This window comes from Lepidochelys olivacea (genome assembly GCF_965140295.1).
Source record: "Lepidochelys olivacea isolate rLepOli2 genome assembly, chromosome: 8".
Taxonomy (NCBI): Eukaryota; Metazoa; Chordata; order Testudines; family Cheloniidae; genus Lepidochelys; species Lepidochelys olivacea.
The window spans coordinates 78,383,298-78,405,391 of record NC_140418.1 but is presented as its reverse complement, the minus strand read 5'-3'; the positions used below and the strand labels follow the sequence as shown (position 1 = coordinate 78,405,391).

Here is a 22,094-nt window from a genome sequence, read left to right as displayed (position 1 = left end):
CATCACTCCCCTGCTCAACCTGACCAAGACTATTTCAGCTCAGTCTTTGACAATTAAGTTTTCCTTTTCTTAAGGGGCAATTTTAACCTATCAACTTGCCCCTTGACCCCATCCTTTCTTGGCTTCTAACTTCCCTTGCTCCTTCTTATTCCCTTCCTAACCCACTTTAAAATTAGGAATTAAGTATTAAGCACAACACAATAATTTGTTATTCCCTGAGCAACTGAGAAGAGAAATGAATGGATGAGACAGAGGTGTTGAATCTGTGCCAGATATCTGCCAAACAGTCTCTCCTTTCTACTGTACCTCCTATGATTATGGAGCAAAAGGCTTCCAAAGGAAAGTGAATTACCCATCCAATCAAACATGGTGTCAAGGTTCCTCCCTGACTCTGAACTCTAGGGTACAGATGTGGGGACTTGCATGAAAACCTCCTAAGTTTCCTTTTACCAGCTTAGGTTAAAACTTCCCCAAGGTACAAATTAATTTTATCCTTTTTCCTTGGAATAACCACTGCCACCACCAAACTCTAACTGGGTTTACTGGGAAACGTAGTTTGGTCACATCTTTCCCCCCAAAATCCTCCCAACCCTTGCACCCCACTTCCTGGGAAAGGTTTGGTAAAAATCCTCACCAATTTGCAGAGGTGACCACAGACCCAAACCCTTGGATCTGAGAACAATGAAAAAGCATTCAGTTTTCTTACAAGAAGACTTTTAATAGAAATAGAAGTAAATAGAAGTAAAGAAATCACCTCTGTAAAATCAGGATGGTAGATACCTTGCAGGGTAATTAGATTCAAAACATAGAGAATCCCTCTAGGCAAAACCTTAAGTTACAAAAAAGACACACAGACAGAAATCGTCATTCTATTCAGCACAATTCTTTTCTCAGCCATTTAAAGAAATCATAATCTAACGCATACCTAGCTAGATTACTTACTAAAGGTTCTAAGACTCCATTCCTGTTCTATCCCTGGCAAAAGCAGCATACCAAGAGACACAGACCCTTTGTTTTTCTCCCTCCTCCCAGCTTTTGAAAGTATCTTGTCTCCTCATTGGTCATTTTGGTCAGGTGCCAGCAAGGTTACCTTTAGCTTCTTAACCCTTTACAAGTGAGAGGATTTTTCCTCTGGCCAGGAGGGATTTTAAAGGGCTTTACCCTTCCCTTTATATTTATGACACATGGAAAGGGAATTGGGGGACTTTTCTCAAAAATCAACAGATTAATCCAGACCATTTGAAATGTTCTCCTTCTTCTAGATGTCCCACAAGAGATCATGCACAAGTTCTAAGGCAGCAAATTGGTAGTTTCTTAGCCAGGGAACAGATTGTAGAGGGCAATATTAGACAGATGGCTCTACTAATAATTCTGAAATTATGCTAGATTCTAGCAGCTTCTCTTGCAAATCTTCACATTCCAAGCAAAGGAAAGATGATGGGGAATGCCCTTTTGAAAAGGAAAGTCTTCAGGAGGAAGACAGTTTTCCATAGATATATAGCTCTATGGGGGACTTCCAGAACAATCAGAAAACAGGAGATTGGAGACATTTATTTGCAAGTTCCCTTGTAGGGAAGACTCAGTAACAGGTGCCTTTGCAAAAAAGTGCATATATGGGGACTAATTACTTTCCTTTATTCCCTCTGCTGCAAAATGCAGTAGTGAATAATTTAGTGGAAGTTATGGTGAATTGGATATTAGTTGTCCCTTTTAAAATTTATCTGGAGATCCAGATCTTGGTTTCAGGCACTAATAAGAATACTAATGGACTATGCAAGAACATTGGGAAGGCTTGAGAGCTAGTAACATATCACATCAGGCTGATGACTCAGCTGTAAGGAACTCAGTGGAGATCATATCTCATATGTCTTCTATCAAGAAATTCCTTGAGGAGGCAGGTTTACAGAGGGAAGCTATTAAGTTTTCTATTATCTCTCTGGAAAGTTTCCACAAATATATCTTACAACAGAATTTAAAGCAGCTTTATGCCATGGATAGGAAACAGAGATAAAAGATCTTCTATCAACCCTAAACTACTAGTAATAGGCTATTTGGCAGACAGGATTAAAGACGGTAGGGCTCCAAGTAGCCTTAAAATTTATGCTTCTGCTTTAAATTCTGTTCTTCCAGACATTAATAAATCTAAAGCATATGATATTATGAGCATCTTCTACTTCAAATCCTGACTTTCCCAAATACAGTGAAAAATGAGACACTGGTGCATTACTTTCCCTTTTATCAGAGATCAATAATTGCAAGACTAGTGACTGAGAGCTTATTGGCTTCTTTTGGACTAGCAGACTCAAACCTCCACCTGGTTAGAATTTCAGAACCTTAATTAAGGGACACTGTGCATGGATATGAAATGCAACTCATTTCCCAACTTTACTGTGTCTAGATTGTTCTAGATAATTCTAAAAAACCAAACAGTTTAAATTTTATTGTGTTAACAAATATACACAGAAAGGTACAGAGTACGGAGGAAAGACAACTCTTCTGAATGACACTGTCCCTTTAATGGGTTGTTTCTCCTCCCAGTCCCAAACAAATCTATCAGGTTGATTAAAGAGACTCGGGTTCATGGATCACATATTAACAATCCTTGGATGGAAGCTACAGTGAAACTTAATTTAAGAAAAAAAAAATCCCATTCATCATGTGGAGTTACTAGTACAAATATAGTGATTAAAAAACATGGATGCTTCAGTACCATCAAGAGCATAATGTAACAGTGTAAGTGTCCTTGACCTTGATTTAGCAGGGAACTTAAGCGTGAGACAATAGTCCCAATGACATTGATGGGACAGCGGGACTACTCACATGCTCAAAGTTATGTACAGATTAAGTACCATGCTGAATCAGCCTTTAGGTTGTATTGGCACCAACTGTTTATAAGTCAGATATCTCATCCAGAATGTCAAATCCTATAGTATGCAGAATGAATGTCTTTGTATTAAAAATTAAAAAACTATAGTGAAATATATTTTTACTAGAGAAGCTTCTTAATACAGAATAGTGTAGACCTGACCAATATTGCAGCCTTATCTTTCTCATCATTATACAGACAACACAAACTGTTTGTGTTCTTACATAGCTTAAATCTCTTTTTCACTTTCTGCTGGATGAACTCATCTTTGAAAAGGATGTTCAAACTGACTTGAAGAATGTCTGATCACTTTTGCTACTCTATGTGAGCTCAGAGCAGCAGAAACGGAAGGTTCCCACTTGTTAAAGCTCCAACAAAAGAGTATTATAAGAGACAGATATTCGTGACCACGTAAGCAAGTACAGTACCGATGAGCTCATATTGCTGCTTGACAATTCTTCTTTAACCTTTTGTAACAACCACCAGAAAGAAGTTCGATGCAACCAGCTTTCTCTCTTTTGAAGTGATACAGCTGCAGTTGAACATGTAAAGATTTGTCTGGGGAAAAAAAAAATCAAAAGCTTATTTGAAAACTGTGTGGGCACTTATGTTAGCAGCTTTGTCATGTGCCTCTAAAGATGAAAATGACAGTAGAAGGTACATATAACAACATTCTAAAAGACCTGTTTGATAGAGATTTAAGATATACATATAGGAAATGAAGAATCGGCAAATAAAATAATTTAAAGGATAAGAGACCCCAAACTCCATCGGTTCAACATAGCTCTGCTAAGGAAATCTGCAGTGTAACAGACTGCTTTCTATATAGTAAAATAAACACAAATAATTAAATTGGCAGTATTAACAATGTTGCTAAAAATATCTGCAGTAATCTGATGTGAATTTTAAGTAATTAACTAGTTAGAAAAATAAAAGAAATCAGTCTCTTTCTTCATAAAAGGAATAAGCCCAGTTGAGGAAGAAAACAAATTATGCTTGGGGCTAGCCACCCTATTTCAATGGTGGGGGAAAAAACCCAACCATTCTGAACAGCCACAAAATGTCATCACGATCAGGAAAACACAGTTGTCATTGTAAGAGGGACTTCAGACTCCAAAATGGTCCTGTCGGAAGACTCTGGAATTGCGAAGATTATAAAGTGAATTTTAAAAACATACAGCTTTCATTTCATAAATTGAGTTAGATCAAATTTACTGAGCCAAGTCCTAAATTTCTTCTATCTACAGTAACCTATCTAAGCAGTTATACTGAACTCCTCAAGTTAAGCACTATAAATTAAGGGGAATTTTGCCTGAGTACAGACAGGATTCAGCTCACTGGGATGCAAATGGGAAGGTTATGTCTCAGGACACTATGCTGCATATTTGTAGAACCAGTGATAAGCCATCTTGGACGCTGAAGGTTTCCTCCTGCTTAAGAAAGAACCAGCAGCTCTGTGGATGGGTTGGATCCAAGGTAATAAACTCAGTATTTGTATGATTTGATTTGTTACATGGTCAAGAGTGTCCTTAAAAGCTGCTTATAAAATTAAGTTTTCTTCCACAGTGCATTGGTGGTGGCTGCATATCATGAAGTTGAGTACAATATATTACACAAGCATGACACCATTTCAGTGCTATGACTAAATGACATGAATGTCAACTTTGCCACTAGCAGCATGAGAAAAAAGCCAATGTATGTGCCTCATAATAAGAGAACTACAAGTAAAGAGAAAATATTTGAATTCTGTAATGTGAAAATAAAGATCACTAGCTGCTGTGTATGCTGAAAAACAAGGAGACATCAAGCCATAAAGGTACCTTCTAAACTACAAGATGTAGACATGTTAATGGTAACACATAGCTAATGCTTCATAAAGAAATAAAATCCTTTTTGGGTTGTCATCCCCTCGAGAGCTCGGGATATTCCCTTTCAGTGAGGAGGCAGCATGCACTTACGACTGAGCAGACATATGACGTATGTGACCTAGCAGTATTATCCAGTTGGATCCAGCAATTGTTTAAATCATTTGGAAGCAATAAAAGAGCACAATCAAGAACTGTGCTGTCTTATTTTCAAAAAAGGGCAGATTTGCGGAACATTCTGATGGCTGGCAATGTACCATATGCATCCTAACATCCCTGAACACTCTCCATTTGTCCATATTTTCCTGTAAATAAAATGCTCAGAATTGAACATTATATTCTGGGTGTGCTACACTGGAGTCATACAGACCTTTCATTTCCTGGGCTGTTGTTCCTTTATGTATGCAGCCTAAAACTGCATTGGCCTTTGTTGCTCTCATTTGACATTACAGACTATGTCTGACTTGCTGTCACTATCACCAATAAATTTCTCCTTCTGAATATCTGTTTATCCAGATGTATTAGTTCAACCATGCAGAAAGTTACTCACTTGCCTGGGGTTAGTAATTTTTTGACAGGCAAGTTATCAACATGAAGATAGGCGAATATACTTTGTTCTTCTGTGTAGTAAATACACAGATTGTCTGCAGCCTGCCAATTCACAATCCCATAATATCTCTGAGGCAACTACATATATTTCTGTCTGTCTTTTAATACCATTTAGCAGTTGGAAATAAGGGGGAAGGATCTAGCACCATGTGATCAACCAGCTCCCTGCAGACCACACAGTGCTCCACAGAACACAATTTAAGAATCTCTGACCTGCAAAGGCATAACGTACATACATGCCGGCTGACTTTTATACATTCAGATTTTCCAAGTGTTCCCTTATGGCTCCCCGTTCTTTGTGAACAGTTATTTTTACAAGGGTTTCCTCATTTCTGAACCATCAAAACTTACTTTATTTTTTGTAGTTGAATACAGATTTAAACCAGGAGTTCAGTACCTTAGGTATTTGAGTCAACACTGGACACTAATCCTCCCACCACTTACTAAGGGGCCTATTTTTTCCTCCTCTAGTATTTTTCCTCCTGATGTGTTTATAAAAGATGTTATTCTCTTTGCTTAGCATTAACATATCCTGGCCTTCAAGTAAATAATACTTAAGCACAGTCAGAGTATCGACTGGTAACTTAGTAGTCTCAGCCAAACTCATAGTGCTTTCTAGTTGCAGCTACCTATAGTAGGAGCATCCAAGTATGTGGGTAAAAGGGCTGAATCGCTACGGTCTCTTAAGCTTCAATCCTGTAAATACTTTCATGTTCAACTTTATACAAAAACAATGGTCCCACAGACTCAATCTTGCACAAGCTTAACTTGACACATATAAGTAATTCCATTGGCTTCAACACACAAAGTTAAGTGCATGCATAAGAATTTTAAAGATAAGGGCCTTAGTGATTCCATAATTTCTTTTCTCAGTTCACAAGTAAAAAAAGATATATTTTTCTAACTGCCAGCCCAGCAACCTCAACCTGTTATCTCAGTGGCTTAGTGTTTTCTGAGCAGTGCATCACCAACAATCAGCCTGACACAACTGAGGTGTATTATACTCATGGGATACTTGAAGCATACAAACTTGCGAACAAACTACAAACTACATTGAGGTAAAGATTCTGCCTCTGAAACTGTCACCAATTCCACTAATCCATGTAGCCAGCTATGGGAGGTAAGGTTTAGCTATGGAATGTGAATCCGCATCCGAACCGCATCTGCCGGGATCAACCCACAATCCGACCCACAATCCACTAGCCAAATTTTACCTCTACCCGCATCCGCAAGCCGTCTCAAGGGCGGGAAGGAGCTGAGATGAGCGAGGGGGGGGGCAGTCTTGCATGAAGTGGCAGCGTGAGGGTAGGGACTGGGGGTAAGGGGCAGTGCAGGGGTGGGGTCTTGAGGAGAAGAGGCTGTGTGGAGGGGGGGCTGAGCTGCTGGATGGCGAGCAGGTGCTGGACAGCCCCAATTCCGATCTGCCGCCCAGCCCCAGCCACTGGCTGTTGCCACCGGCCCAGAGCATATTGCACCCCCTGGTTGCCCGAGCTGGATGCCATGGGACAGGCACCGGTAGGATAAGAAGATGGTCCGATTTTATAGGGACAGTCCTGCTATTCAGAGCTTTTTCTTATATAGACATCTATTACCCTACACACTCTGTCCTAATTTGTCATACTTGCTAGCTGGTCACCCTAGGTGCTGCCATGTGACAAAAGGCGCCAGAGTCCAGCTGCTGCTGCTGCTCAACATGTACTTGCCAGGTATGGGGCCTGCTGCCCTGGGGGACATGAGGGCAGGACGGGGCCCAGGAGGCCTCAGCTTAGATTCCCCACCCCCAACATGTGAGGGCCTGTCCTCCCTGCATGGACCCAGCCTGAGAGGACGAGAATAGGCTCCCAGGTCTTCTCTCCTGCTCCTGCTTCTCCCGTGGCACTGACTTTCATCCCGCCACTCCCTGAGCCATCAGCCAGGCAGCCCAGCTCCTTGGTCTCTCCTTCATGGTCTCTCCATCCCCTGCCAGGCACTGACTCTCTCCCTTTCCCTCTTCCTCTCTCTTCCCCCCTCACGTTCCCAGCCCAGGCAGCATATTTATCCATCCCTATTTAAAGTGCTCTGGGCTCTGTTGGAAATCAGATGACCTTTTTCTGGACGTATTTCTTGGCTTAATACCTCCTGCTGGGTGGGGGAGGGAGGGAGGGGTCGCTGCTCCTGCCACGAAGGGGACTTGGGACCGGGCTGCGTTTTATAAGCTGCCCAGCAGGCGCTGAGAAGAAGCAAAGTGTCTCCAAAACGGTTTGGGAGTTGGCCGGGCGCGGCTCAGCTTGGCTTGGCCCTGTGCAAACGCGTATCTGTCTCCACTCCAGATCCAGACAGCCCTGTAAGGTTCTATCTGCATCTGCATCTGCTCAACTACCCGCAAAAATGGTCTACCGATATGAAGTGGATAGCCGCGTATTTGCAGGGCTCTAATTATTGCATTAAAGTAAAGACAAAAGGTTCAGGTTTTTCTAATTTCCTGGATAGCAGAGGATAGGTTAAAAGCAATTTACTGGAAATTCTTAAACCATGTATCAAATAAGAAGCCTACACTTACTACAGTGACCTTCATGTGGTTTAATTGGACTCTGCTAGGCTTTTAAAAGTAAACTTGGTACTGGATTCAAGGTTTTACTTCTGCATATCTTGATGTTTCTTCATTCATGATTTTTTAAAAAGGTTATGATGGTTCAGTATCACTAAACAGGTAAATTCTGAATGGTGGAGGAAAATATTAAACCTAATCAAAAGAAAATTTAGTATTAGTTTAAGGCAGGCAACCAAAAAGTTGTAATAGAAAGTACTGTGCTTGTGACACAATAATCAAATATACTTAAATAGTTTTCTTTAAAAAAAAAAAAAAAAACCACGTAGAGTGTAAACCAACAGAATACTACTTCATATACCATTAGCTTGATGATATGGATACCTAATTGCAAAATAAAAAAAGAAAATACTGATGCACCAATAAATATTTCATTGCTAGTAGTTTGTTATATATTGAGAAAAGATTATCATTAAAACATGTGCATGTAAAACAAAATAAGAAACGTCAGTTATATTTTTATATAAAAAGGACATTTATAGGATATTTAATATACATTTAAAATTTATATATTGAGATGTTTAGATGTTATCTGAAACTGTTATCCTTTAAAAACTATATCACAATTCTGTAAGAATATTTTATATTATGGCTATAGAAAACCAATTTACATAATCAGGATTTTCCTTCATTCTGGCCCCAGTTCAGCTAGGTACTTAGGCATGTGGTTTGTTTTAGGCACATGAGTAATCCCATTGACTTCAAATGAATTACTAATGTGCTTAATATTAGGGATATTCTTAAATACCTTGTTGAATTGGGGCCATTATCAGGAGGATTGTCACCACACTTAGTGCCTCCATATAATAATTTGAATGGATTTTCTTTCAATTATAGATTACACTTACAAAATATTAAGAATAGTATTTCTATTACTATCATGGTAGCTGGAATGCAAATTGAATCCAGTGAGATTTTTACAGCAACGGAAGTACAGTGAATAACAGGAACGCATATCTTTCATGGAGACTGTGCAGTTTTTCCCTCACTATTGTTCAAGAAATGCAGATTAGTAATGCCATGTAAACATTCAGAACATGATCAGACAGTGTATACACATCAGGGTAGGCTCAATTCTGAAAAACTTGGGAGTGAGAGTTTTGCTATGAAGCCCTAATGACACAGGGTTCAATCCAGCAAAGTGTCCTCAACTTCCATTGACTTCACTGAGAGTTAAGGACACCCAATAAGGACAGAATCTTGTCAGGTGCCATTTAAAGTATTCTAAATTAAAGAAATCAGCCAAACATTGTTACATATGAGTTTTTCAAGAACTGTACATAATTGTGGATGCGGTGGTTCTGGTTTTCTGATTTTTGTAGATTGTGCTCTAATTCTTTCAAACATACTTCCTGATGTTTCTCACTCTAAAGAAAAAGAGAGAAAGGGGATGCAAGTTAGAAATAAAATACAAAATAAAAATACAGTAAGACTAGCACTTCAAGTTTATAACCCTGTCTGTCATTCCCTAAAATTTTAGCCAACTCCACACAAACACAAGACCTCCAAAATGATCCCAAAAGCTTGAACCTATACATTATGTCTCCTGAGCCCAAATTGATCTGTTTGTATAACTTTATACTCTTAAAAAAGGACACTAGTCCTGGGATATCCTTTACAGCAACTGTCAAACGTTTTGGATTTCCATCATTAAACATTTGTGGCATCTTAATTCCAATACGAACTCAAAACTCACATGCTTATTTTTTTAATGAGAACGTCTGTTACTGATCTTTAATGCAGCCTGATTTTTGTTGCCTATGTTACCCTTTAAAATAAAGGGTGAATGATAACACCATTTACTTGTTTATTAGATCCATATACGGTAAATTGCAGATTATTGTTTATGTAACAAATTACCATTTTTGGATTCTCTTTTATGCCTATCATAACATGATTTCAGATGTGAGTTTCTTAAAATAACATTTTTCTTAAATTTTTTGTCAATTATAACATTTAGATTTAATTCTAACATTAGATGAAATAATCAGGTTAAAATGAGCTAAAGAAAAAATTACCTTCTTGTGCCCTGCCCTGTTTCCAGCATCATTCTAACAGGAATAGAACAATTTGATTTTTGTTTTTCCTTTCCATATATATTCCCAATTTTATGGGTATGTAACTGGAGAAGGTGAACAATGGATACGTTTTGTGTTTGTTCAGAATAAACCTCCCCTCAGGCATAAATAATTCTCTTTTCATATTTATTTTGAACTGGCGCCTAAATACTTCTAGAATGAAAACCACTGAAAAATGTACTACAGACCTGATACAAAGGTATCAGAGAGATTCTGCTAAAAAATAATAGCAATGACTTGTAGTCCTTATCTAAAAGGTTTCAGACCCAGTTGGGAGATTTGGAAGTGGAGTTGCAAGATAAAATAATTTAGAATGCATGGGAAAGTTTCTGGTCATGTGACTCAAATTCTTTTATAAAGCTAAGTGAGTTGTAATAAATCCATGCTTTGAGGCCTGACTACGTTCCCATTGACCTCAATGTCAGAACTCCCACTGGTTTCAACAGAAGCAGGATCAGGCTCATAAAAATGAAGACATCCATAGGTATCATGGATAGATTTTTAGAAGTACCTTTCAACATGGGAAAAAACAAAAAAGGGGACAAGAACACCCTGCCCAAAATAGAAATGCCAAAGGGGGGAGGGGAGGAACACTGACAGTGTTGGAAATAAGTTATAAAAACAGCTAACAGAACATCTTGAATATCCTTATTTGAAGCAGCCACAAAAGAAACTCATGTCTTCCTTGTTAACACTCAGGTAGGGGGCTGAAATCTGTGGTCCTCTCCCATGGGTGGATATACACCCCTCTGTTGGGGAGTGATATCTTTTCTCACTCAAGAGGTTCCCCTGGAATTATTCTACTAATGCTTTCTTCCAGCTTCAAAGCTTCACACTTGGCTCTATAATCATCCCATGCCCCACAGAATATTTGGCTGTGTAGTTCCAACACTACTCCCATGGGCTCCCCACAGATTCAGCATTAATTTGCTTGCCAAAATCCTATATATTTCCAGGAGATCTGATACTACTTCTGCCCCTCTGGATCATGCCTTCACAGCTGTAGATCCTTGACTCCTGTAGAGGGGATCAGGAAAGGCTCAGAATGATCCCATTCCAAGGCCGAGCTCTGTCAGATACCACTTACTCTAGCCACTGAGGCAGAGGAGTCAATGTAGCCCTCAATTCTTACTCAGGTAAACTTATACTGACTTCACTGGCTAATCTGACCAATGTCCAGCTCAGCTGTTTGAACTATGTACCAGGTGGAGATTTGTTCCTTCATTTCTCCATGCTATTGGGAAAAAAAGATACACAGCAAGAGAAAACAAAAGCAGAAAACAGTAAAAATGTAAGGCTATGGGAAAACAATTATGCATTGCTTCATAGAAAATCCTTTACGAACTAGAGTCCACAAACAAACAAACAAAGAAAAAAACAAACAACAAAGTCATTTGAAATGTTAAACACTCCCCTATTCTAGTGCAGGGGTCAGCAACCTTTCAGAAGTGGTGTGCCAAGTCTTCATTTATTCAATTTAATTTAAGGTTTTGCATGCCAGTAATACATTTTAATGTTTTTAGAAGGTCTCTTTCTATAAGTCTATAATATGTAACCAAACTATTGTTGTATGTAAAGTAAATAAGGTTTTTAAAATGTTTAAGAAGCTTCAATTAAATTAAAATGCAGAGCCCCCTGTACCAGTGGCCAGGACCCGGGCAGTATGAGTACCACTGAAGATCAGCTATATAGTGGAATCCTGATTAATTGGGACTGAGGCCAGATTGCATAATCAAAAATTTGGATAAATCAGGAGAATGGGCGAGGCTCCAACTGTCTGCTCCAGAAGTGGCAGGGCTGACAACCCGAACCCCGCTATCCAGTTCAGTTAATCTGGAGAGCCAAATAATGGAGGCGTGGACAAATGGGGTTCTATTGCATTGTTTTGTAAGAATAACATACATGCCTCTATAAGGTGCTTATGGATATTTTTAGTAAAAGTAATGGACAGGTCACAGCCCATAAACAAAAATTCACTGGTACCACTGCTCAGGCCGTCTGTGGGGCCAGCGGCACCAGCTACTGGTTGGGCAGTCCCCAGGGCCAGCAGCTGGGGGATGCCGAGCAGCAGCTGGCGCGGCTGGCCCCTGGACCACCCAGCAGCAGCTGGTGTGGCTGACTGCAGAACTGCCCGAGCAGCAGGCTGTGGGGACGCTCCAGCAGTGGCCAGTGTGGCTTTCCTGGTGCTGCCAGCAACAGACTAGGAAGCTCCTACTCCCTCTGAGCCTGATACCCCACCCCAACCTAACCTCCTCCCCACCCCCTTTTCTCTCACTTCCTTCCAGCCTTATAGATCCGGCTAATGAGGCTGGCAGGTGTGGTCAGTTATCAGGCAAAGATAGGGAGGTTCACCCAGCCCCAATCAGGGAGAATGTATTGGGGCTGTAGTGGCAGGAGCTGATTAAGGGCTTCTGTGGCAGCACCCTGCCACAGGTAGAAAAGGGTGTCAGCAGACTGAGGCTGACAGCAAGACCAACACCAACACACAAAGATGCTGTGCAGGGCAGGCTGCTTCTCCCTGCCAGGGATGGAGTTAGCTGGGCTGATTAGTATTTGTTCCTTAAACTTTTCTTGGCAGCCTTTGTAAGTAAGACTCATGAGTGTAGGTCTTTTATTGTTTCTACTCTGTATTCTAGTGCTTTGTACTTTTGAGGAACAAACAAATAATGCTTCATTTGGAAGACACCTCCTATGTCACTGCAAACTTACATTACTACATTTCCCTGAAGGAAACCTCTTACAGGTACCAAAAGCGAGTTGGGCCTGTGTGATTACTATGCTTGGTAAAAAGGGGTTGCAGCCCAGAGATCCAGTTTAGGAATTGTTGGACCGAGTGGCTCTACCTGGAGCGAGGAGCAGAAAGCCAGACCTGTCACCTAAAGGGTGTATTTGAGAGGAACTAAAATAAGTTAAAGGCGCAGCTTGCCCTGTAGCCATGACAGGATTAGCAGCTTCCACAGAAAAATCTTACTCTCAAGAATCCAGCCCTCAAAGAGCCAGCAAAGAGTCAACATTACTCCTGGGGGGGAATTCTGCGCCACTGCACGTGCACAGAATTCATGTACCCAACAGATTTCTTTGCTTCCATGCAGAAAAATGACTTCTGATAGGGAAGCCACAAGAACAGTCATGCACCCCTCCCCAGCAGCCCAGGTGTGTCGTTTTGGGTGCTTGGAGTAGCTGGCAGAGAGGTAAATCGCTGCTGGGAGGGGTTTTTTGGGGACCTACTGGCCATTGGCTCCTACCAGAGCTGGGCTTAGCTGCTAGCCTTGGCTGGGCTGGGGGAGGACAGGACTTACTCTTCCTCCCAAGGAGAAGCCATGTCCAGGTCAGATAGGAACCTCCCCCAGCTATAGAAAGCTCCACCCTCTGGCTTTCTGCCCCCATCACTCCTCAGCCATGGGGGGAGGGGTGATTGTACAGGGAGCTGCTCCCCCATCCATGCAACTCCCATGCATCCAGACCCCCCATACCTAGATTTCCCTGCCAAGCCCCACCCCTCCCTGGCTCACCTACCGAGCCCCTCCTCCCTGGCTCCGGACTCCCAACCCTGCACCCAGACCCCACCCCCGCTGAGACCCCTCTACACTTAAATCCCACCTTGATGAGCCCCATCCCCTACACCTGGACCTCCACCCCACGAAGCCCCACTCCCCCAACACCTGGATCCCCCTGCTCAGACCCCGCCGCCAAACCCTATCCCTCCACACCCAGTCCCCCCTTGCTGAGCCCTAACTACCTTCATCTTGACCCTGACTACACAAGGATGAACAGGGAGCAGCCAAAAAAAAAAGCTAACTTTGTTCTCTGTCTCAAACTTGGAAATCTTTAACAGACTTCACAGAAATATCCAAAGTAGCATAAGAAACTAAATTTTCCCTGCAATACTGCTTATCTTTGTCAGTGATGTGCCTTTCCATTCTTATTGTATCATTTCTATCCATTGTAAATTGTTTTTTATTTTATTATAATTAAAGACACATCAAAACAATTCTGTGATAATGGCCATCAGTTTTGGGCTCCTCTCCCCCCCCGACCCACAAGCTTCTAGAGAGTTTAAAAAACGTCCTGTGAATCTTAAACCAGAGTTCATGCTAGAAGGAGAAAAAGACCAGTTCAGAATGTAAGATGATCAGGTATCAGATCAGAATGTAGGTGATCAGGTGTAGCCAGAGTTCCTTTTGACCATATGCCACCTTCAGTTTAGCTGGAATTCATCTCTTCCCCCCGCCCTTCACAAAAAAAAATGTCTATGAAGATTTATGTAATGTTCATCCATCTCATGAAGGATATGAGAGAAAAATGATTTTTTTTTAAATTAAGGGGGAAATGTTTGTTACCTTTGTGGTGTTTACGTGGCCGTTAGACGAAAATACCATTTCATCACCATTCTTCTCAGAGATAAGAAACATCTCTTTCAGGAGAGCTTCGACCTCCCCTTCTCTGACCAAAGGTTACTTGAGATTTTTAATCATACAAATTAATCAGTCAGAGAGAATAATTTCTTTCTAAGCAAAAGATTTAATAAATATGATTAATTAGACACAGTCCAATTCAATCTCCAACTTTACTGAACTCTGGGGGGAAAAAAGACAAGACAATCCATTCTGCTTGTAGTAGTAAAAGTTTGCTCTGAACATCTGTCTGAAGTAGACCTAAATGAAAGGACACCAAAGGCCCAATTCTGATTTGACACCACTTTTTACACTAGTGTATCTAACGACTACAGTTAAGTTAAACCTGATGTACTACAGGGTCAGAATCAGTCCCCGGGTCTCTGAAAACATATGTATCTCTTTGTGTACTGTTGTCTCTAGCCTGATGCAATGAACTCAAGGGCCAACATTTTCTATTTGGATACCTAAAGTTAAGCACCTGGGATGCAATTTTCAACGAGTAGAGGATTTAGACATGCCTTCCATTAACAATAATGGAAAATGTGTTGAAATCCCCAAGATTGCTTTGAAAATCTCCACCTAAATTCATACTTTGGCATCTAAATAGCTAGCCTGATTTTCAAAAGGTGCCAAGCCCACAATACCTTCTTGAAATGGGGCCCTGATAGGTTAAGTACCAATGTGCCACACCTAGGATCTGCAAGTGCTTGAAACCTTTGAAAATCAGGGCACTTATTTAGATTCCTATATAAGGTTATGAGTGCCTAACTTTAAGCACTCATGTTTGAAAATTTTGGCACAGATTCCTGGTAAGATCAGATTCTTTTACCAGCTCAGAAATACATTTATCCACTTCACTAAGTAGGTATGGACTTGCTACCAATTTGTTTGTGTCCAGGTGAGCCTTTAGAATAAGGAGTAGCCCTAAGGGAGGTTACTAAGGGGTCTTAGCAGAGTAGACAATCCTGCACTAATGTAGGAAGATGGATTAACTATCCTAGAGATCTTTTCCTAATCTGTCATCTATAATTCTGTGCACAAAATATGCAGTCTTTCTGATAGCTTTATGCTTAACTGAATTATGTAAACTGACTTTTTGCCCCAAACTATGTACAAATTCATTTAGAAATATATTCATTTATTTAAAATACTTTAGCATATGTAGAGATTAAATTAACTAAGAAGTTTATGATCAGTGTTAGTAAAGACCACACCACACGATCCATTGTCCACAGCCACGCTCTAAGATACAACCGCATTTGCTCCAACCCCTCAGACAGAGACAAACACCTACAAGATCTCTATCAAGCGTTCTTACAACTACAATACCCACCTGCTGAAGTGAAGAAACAAATTGAGAGCCAGAAGAGTACCCAGAAGTCACCTACTACAGGACAGGCCCAACAAAGAAAGTAACAGAATGCCACTAGCTGTCACCTTCAGACCCCAACTAAAACCTCTCCAGCGCATCATCAAAGATCTACAACCTTGGCGGGGGAGAGGGATAGCCCAGTGATTTGAGCATTGATCTGCTAAACCTCAGGTTGTGAGTTCAATCCTTAAGGGGGCCATTTAGGGCTCTGGGCCAAAAACTGGGGATAGAGCAGGGGGTTGGACTAGATGACCTCCTGAGGTCCCTTCCAACCCTAATATTCTATGATTTTATCCTGCAGGACGATCCCTCACTCTCACAGATCTTGGGAGACAGGCCAGTCCTCGCTTACAAACAGCCCCCCAACCTGAAGCAAATACTCACCAGCAACCACACACCACACAACAAAAACACTAACCCAGGAACCTATCCTTGCAACAAAGACCATTGCCAATTCTGTCCACATATCTATTCAAGGGACACCATCATAGGATTAATCACATCAACCACACTATCAGAGGCTCGTTCACCTGCACATCTACCAATGTGATATATGCCATCATGTGCCAGCAATGCCCCTCTCCCATGTACATTGGCCAAACTGGACAGTCTCTACCCAAAAGAATAAATGGACACAAATCAGATGTCAAGAATTATAACATTCAAAAACCAGTCGGAGAACTCTTCAACCTCCCTGGACTCTCAATTACAGACCTAAAACTCGCAATTATTCACCAAATAAAACTGCAAAAACAGACTCCAATGAGAAACTGCAGAACTGGAATTAATCTGCAAACTGGACACCATTAAATTAGGCTTGAATAAAGACTGGGAGTGGACATTACACTAACTAAAAACTATTTCCCCATGCTAATTTTCTCCCTACTGTTACTCACACCTTCTTGTCAACTGTTTGAAATAGGCCATCTTGATTATCACTACGAAAGTTTTTTCTCCTGCTGATAATAGCCCACCTTAATTGATTAGTATGGTTAAGAGTTGGTATAGCAACCCCCATTTTTTCATGTTATATCTATATCTTCCTACTGTATTTTCCACTGCATGCATCTGATGAAGTAGGCTTTGCCCCACAAAAGCTTATGCTCAGATAAATTTGTTAGTCTCTGAGGTGCCACAAGTACTCCTCGTTCTTTCTGCTGATACAGACTAACATGGCTACCACTCTCAAACTGTCAGGAAAGAGATAGATACTCACATTGTTTAATTTGCAGACAAGTCGCTTTTGCTCCTCTCGTCTCTCTCTCAATTCAGTTTCCAGAGCCAATATTTTTGTCTGAAGAGCTCTCTCCTTGGATGAATTTTTTTCCACCACTTCAGACTCCTGTGATGTAATGAAAGAACAAAAAGCTATATATATACACACCTCTACCCCAATATAACGCGACCCAATAGAACACAAATTCAGATCTAACGCAGTAAAGCAGTGCTTTGGGGGGTGGGTCTGTGCTCTCCGGCAGATCAGCGCATCTGGCTCCGACACGCTGCTCTAAACGGCATGTTAAGGGTGCCGGGCTGGGGCTGAGGGGTTGGATAAGGGGCAGAGGGGGTTGGATGGTTCAGAGGTTCTGGGGGTGGGGCGGTCAAGGGACAGGGAATGGGGGGCATTGGATAGCACATGGGAGTCCCGGGGGGCCTGTCAGGGGACGGGGGTGTGGATAGGGGTAGGGGCAGTCAGGGGACAGGGAGCAGGGGTGTTGGGTAGGGGGTGGAGGTCTCTGGAGGGGGGGTTATAGGCGGGGGATCTCTGGAGGGGGTAGTCAGGGGACAAGGAGCGGGGGGGTTGGATGGGTCGGGGGTTTTGAGGTGTCAGTCAGGGTGGGAAGTGACTTAATAACGAAAATGCTCGAAGCCAAAGCAAGTTCGATATAACGTGGTTTCACCTATAACGCAGTAAGATTTTTTGGCTCCCGAGGACCATGTTATATCGAGGTACAGATGTAGTTACATATAGACCTGCATTTGAAGCCCAAAACAACAAATAATTATTTTAAACTATTTTATGCTACAATTGATCGTCTCTTCCATATTACTGGTTATAATCCTCCCTCTATTCCCGACCAATTATTTTGAGCACACATGGAATACATTCTGATTTAAAATTAAATAAGTTGTCTCATAGGAAAATACTGTCTGAATGATTAATGGGGGGGAAAAAAAAGTCTGACTCATCTGTGAATCTGTCCTGAACTGAGACTTATTCAGAATATGTCAGTATTACTAGAATATGAGAACAATCATACAACTGTACGTTCTACTTTACTTATAGTTAATTTAATGGGGACATTATCACTTCAGATATATATTTTCTGATTGTACTGCAATAGTTACTTGTGATGTAAGTTCCAACACTTCACCTATTTGTTTTATTGCTTGAAATCTATCTTTTCTGTTCATGACCACACAAAAACTTGTACATTTTGAGTGTGGAAAGCCCTCTTCTGACATTAGGAAGACTCAGTATCAAAGTCCTAGTAGACTGCACATTCAAAAGGAAAATGAAAAAAAAGGCAAGCTGAAGCTTTTGATCAGAAACTCTGTCACTTCTGCACATTTAAATATTGGATGGTTGAAGCTCTTCATGTTGTTTGAAGGAAAGAATTCCTTTGTATAAAGATGGACAAAATCCCGGCCCCATTGAAGTCAATGGGAGTTTTGCCAACAGTTTCAACAGGGTTAAGAAATCCAAAGTTCTTTGTATTTATTCAGGCAAAACTCCCATTGACCTATTTTTCCACATGGCCCCCTACGTATGGAATGATCTACCTTTCTTGATTTGTCTGACCATCACACCTCCTCAAGCCCATTGTTCTTTTCCAGGTTTTTCTTTATTTGAAAATGGGAAAAACTGCAATCAAATTTAGAAACATATTACACCATATATACCTTTTTTCTGCCTTCTTCCAAAGCAGCCTCCAACTGTCTGGCTAAAGCATCATATTCTGCTAATTTCTCTTTAAGCTGCAATTCACTCTGCTGAAGACTCTCCTCTTGGTTTGCCAGCTGATGTGCAAGTTCTTCATTTTGTACTTCCATCTTTTCTAGCTGTCTTTATGCAAAAGAGATACACATGAAATTTGATTAAGAGGAGAAAAATGTAAAAGTGAGTACTAGTCAGATATCACATTTACCTTTTAAGATATTCATATTTCTTCTTAAGGTTACAATTTTCCTCTTCCAAAGAATGGTTTCTCAAGAACCTGTTGTCATCCATCTGTGAAAATGATGTTTCCATGCTGTTTAATGGAGATTTGCACAGGACATTTTAAGCCAAATCAAGCTTGCCTTATTCAAGCTATCGAATCAGTGGGCCTACTTCATCACCATGGCAAGCAGTATTTGGCCTATATCTGAAGCAAATAAAATACAACTTATGTAGCAGACTATAATGTAAGCTAAAGACTTGTTAAGGCATGAATTTAGGGCTGGCTTACACCCTGCAACCTAATGCATTTAGTTGAACCGGTTTAAATCAGTGCAAAATCTGGCTCATAAAGCTTTTTTTTCCATTTTAAAATTATTTTGTCCTCACAGTATATAAAAAGTGCTTGGAAGCTTGATAATGATATTTGTTTCCTTACCATTTTCTTACATGTACAACTGTTGTTATGCAGGAGCAGCTTAGAAGTGCTGTCTGATGGATTTTTTAAAGCACCAAAGCATTTATTTTGAAAAGAGCAAATAAACTTTGCAAAAATATATACTAGACTTTAACTATATATATTAGACTATAACCAGATCTAATAGAAGAAAAATACTGATTTGAATTTAAATGTCTTGTTGACAAATTAGTGATCAGATTCTGATCACAGGAACACAGTGAAAACCTTGAGAAACATCACTGATAGCTTTCAGAGTGGTAGCCGTGTTAGTCTGTATCAGCAGAAAGAACGAGAAGTACTTGTGGCACCTTAGAGACTGACAAATTTATTTGAGCATAAGCTTTCGTGGGCTAAAGCCCACGTCATCAGATGCATGCAGTGGAAGATACAGTAGGAAGATATATACACACAGACACACACACAACACATGAAAAAATGGGGGTTGCCATACCAACTCTTAACGAGACCAATCGAGTAAGGTGGACACCATTAAATTAGGCTTGAATAAAGACTGGGAGTAGATGAGTCATTACACTAACTAAAAACCATTTCCCTGTGCTAATTTTCCCTCTACTGTTACTCACACCTTCTTGCCTACTGTTAGAAATGGGCCATCCTGATTATCACTATAAAAGTTATTTTTCTCCTGCTGATAATAGCCCACCTTAATCGATTGGTCTTGTTAAGAGTTGGTATGGCAAGCCCCATTTTTTCATGTTAAATCTATATCTGTATCTTCCTACTGTATTTTCCACTGCATGCATCTGATGAAGTGGGCTTTAGCCCACGAAAGCTTAGGTTCAAATAAATTTGTTAGTCTCGAAGGTGCCACAAGTACTCCTCATTCTCATCACTGACAGAGTTCCTCTGCATTTAGGGCTCAATTCAGGACAGTCTCCCTACTCAGGAAAGCATGGAAGCATTAGATTAACTTTAAGCACATACTTAAAATTAAACACATGATTAAGTGATTTCCCGAATTGAGGCCTTGGACAGGTTTAAGTGAGAGCAGAAGCTGGTTCTAGATCTATAAAGATGACCTTTCCAAGAAATTTAACATAAAATCCAGAGCTCGTATTTTTATAGGGACCATAAAAATAGCACATGGGACCTCATTCTGTTTCTAATGGCGTCATCGGAAGTTCTGCCACTGACTACCTGTCAGTAAGTTTTAGGAGACCTTTTCTGGTTTTCCCCATTAATTCCAACACTTCCCAGAGCTCTGCTGTCACAGATTATTCTAGTCCACAAAAAAGATATATGGTCTGTCACATAAATTTAAATTTAAAATAAAAAACTGTAAGTTTTTATTCTGAACACGGAGAGAAAGACAATCTTTGAAAAATGAAATGTATATAAAAAACAGGAGGAAAAACATGTTCAGGCCCTTAATTAGTACTACAAACAACAGTGATTAAAAAACTCTAAAAATTACTTGAAATCATCTTTTTTAGAAGTCTGAAGTGTCCTTTTTAGTACATTTATACATAAAATACAATATAACTTGTAAAATAGAAAGGATATAATTTACTGCTTTGAAGTTTATGATTTATAGTCATTTCCCTGAACAAATATTGCCCAGCTTATGAATTAGACATTACAATATCATTTTTTAAAAATGTAATATTTTCATTACATGAAAAAAATCCAGAGATTGAAATTACTCCATTAGATATAATGGTGTCCTTTAGAACTGTACAATACACTAACAAGGAAAACTTTCTGGGATTCAGCTGGGGATTCACATTTAACATACCTAATTATTCAAAAGGGAAGAGGGTGTTTTGGTTTTTTTTGGTCAGAAAGCTCTAAAATCTAAACACAAAAGTAAATAAGAATTTTCGGTTAGGGAATGAAGCTGCAATTTCATTTCTCTAAAGGTACAGAAAAATGTAAGCAGACCATATCACAAAGAGCATCACAATTGCTGCACAAGGAACTTTTGTTGTATTAAGCAAGTACGTGGCTGAGAGAACATTGATATGGGTTCCCTCAGATGGCAAAACTACTCCCAAGACTTTCTTCCATAGTTTAGATACTTTACTATTAAATGGTTATGCTTTAAGCACCTGGACCTGTAGCTTCCTAATGGTTTTTGATTTGTCTGCATAGCTCCTTTTGTAGGACAACAGGTTTTCCTGATACTCCTGCAGCCTCTCTTCAGCTACTTTCAGTAAGTCACGAACACGTTCTAACTCCTTCAAGTGAGCCTGCATCTGGCTCCTCACCTGCACGGTAGCATTAAGGGAAAACAGGTAGGTGCAAAACCATAAATTAATTGTTAAAAATCTTCAAATGTTTTCCACATGGTTACATACATAATACGTCTAAAATTCTACACACATTTTTGCATAACGTTATTCCTCCAATAATAATAGGATGACCAGATGACCTGATTTTATAGGGACAGTCCCGATTTTTGGGTCTTTTTCTTTTATAGGCTCCTATTACCCACACCCACTGTCCCGATTTTTCACATTTGCTGTCTGGTCACCCTAAATAATAATGAAAAATGTAATTAACATTACGGCACAAACTCATCCCTCCAGCCCTATATTTTAGTTAAGGCTCAGTGAAACTGGAAATGTAATGAAATGTTAATGAAAAGTAATGTGAAATTTTTCAACAATTTATTGTATGTGTATTGCATTCCTAAAATGCTGATTTATTGGGACATTGTGTAACATAATTTTTTCACAG

At 40.2% G+C, this 22,094-nt stretch overlaps 1 protein-coding gene across 1 annotated transcript in view; it reads right to left on the bottom strand.

Moving 5' to 3' along the window:
* Positions 1–762: 762 nt before the first annotated feature.
* ODF2L (outer dense fiber of sperm tails 2 like) overlaps positions 763–22,094 on the bottom strand; it is a 53,685-nt gene continuing 32,353 nt past the window's right edge. The window contains exons 14-19 of the mRNA XM_084637579.1: positions 21,464–21,622; positions 18,924–19,006; positions 18,679–18,841; positions 16,991–17,116; positions 9,208–9,294; positions 763–3,424 (exon numbers count right to left, since the gene is read on the bottom strand). Of these exons, the coding sequence (XP_084493705.1) occupies positions 3,329–3,424; positions 9,208–9,294; positions 16,991–17,116; positions 18,679–18,841; positions 18,924–19,006; positions 21,464–21,622 (714 nt within the window). The 3' untranslated portion in view covers positions 763–3,328. The remainder of the gene's footprint in view (positions 3,425–9,207; positions 9,295–16,990; positions 17,117–18,678; positions 18,842–18,923; positions 19,007–21,463; positions 21,623–22,094) is intronic.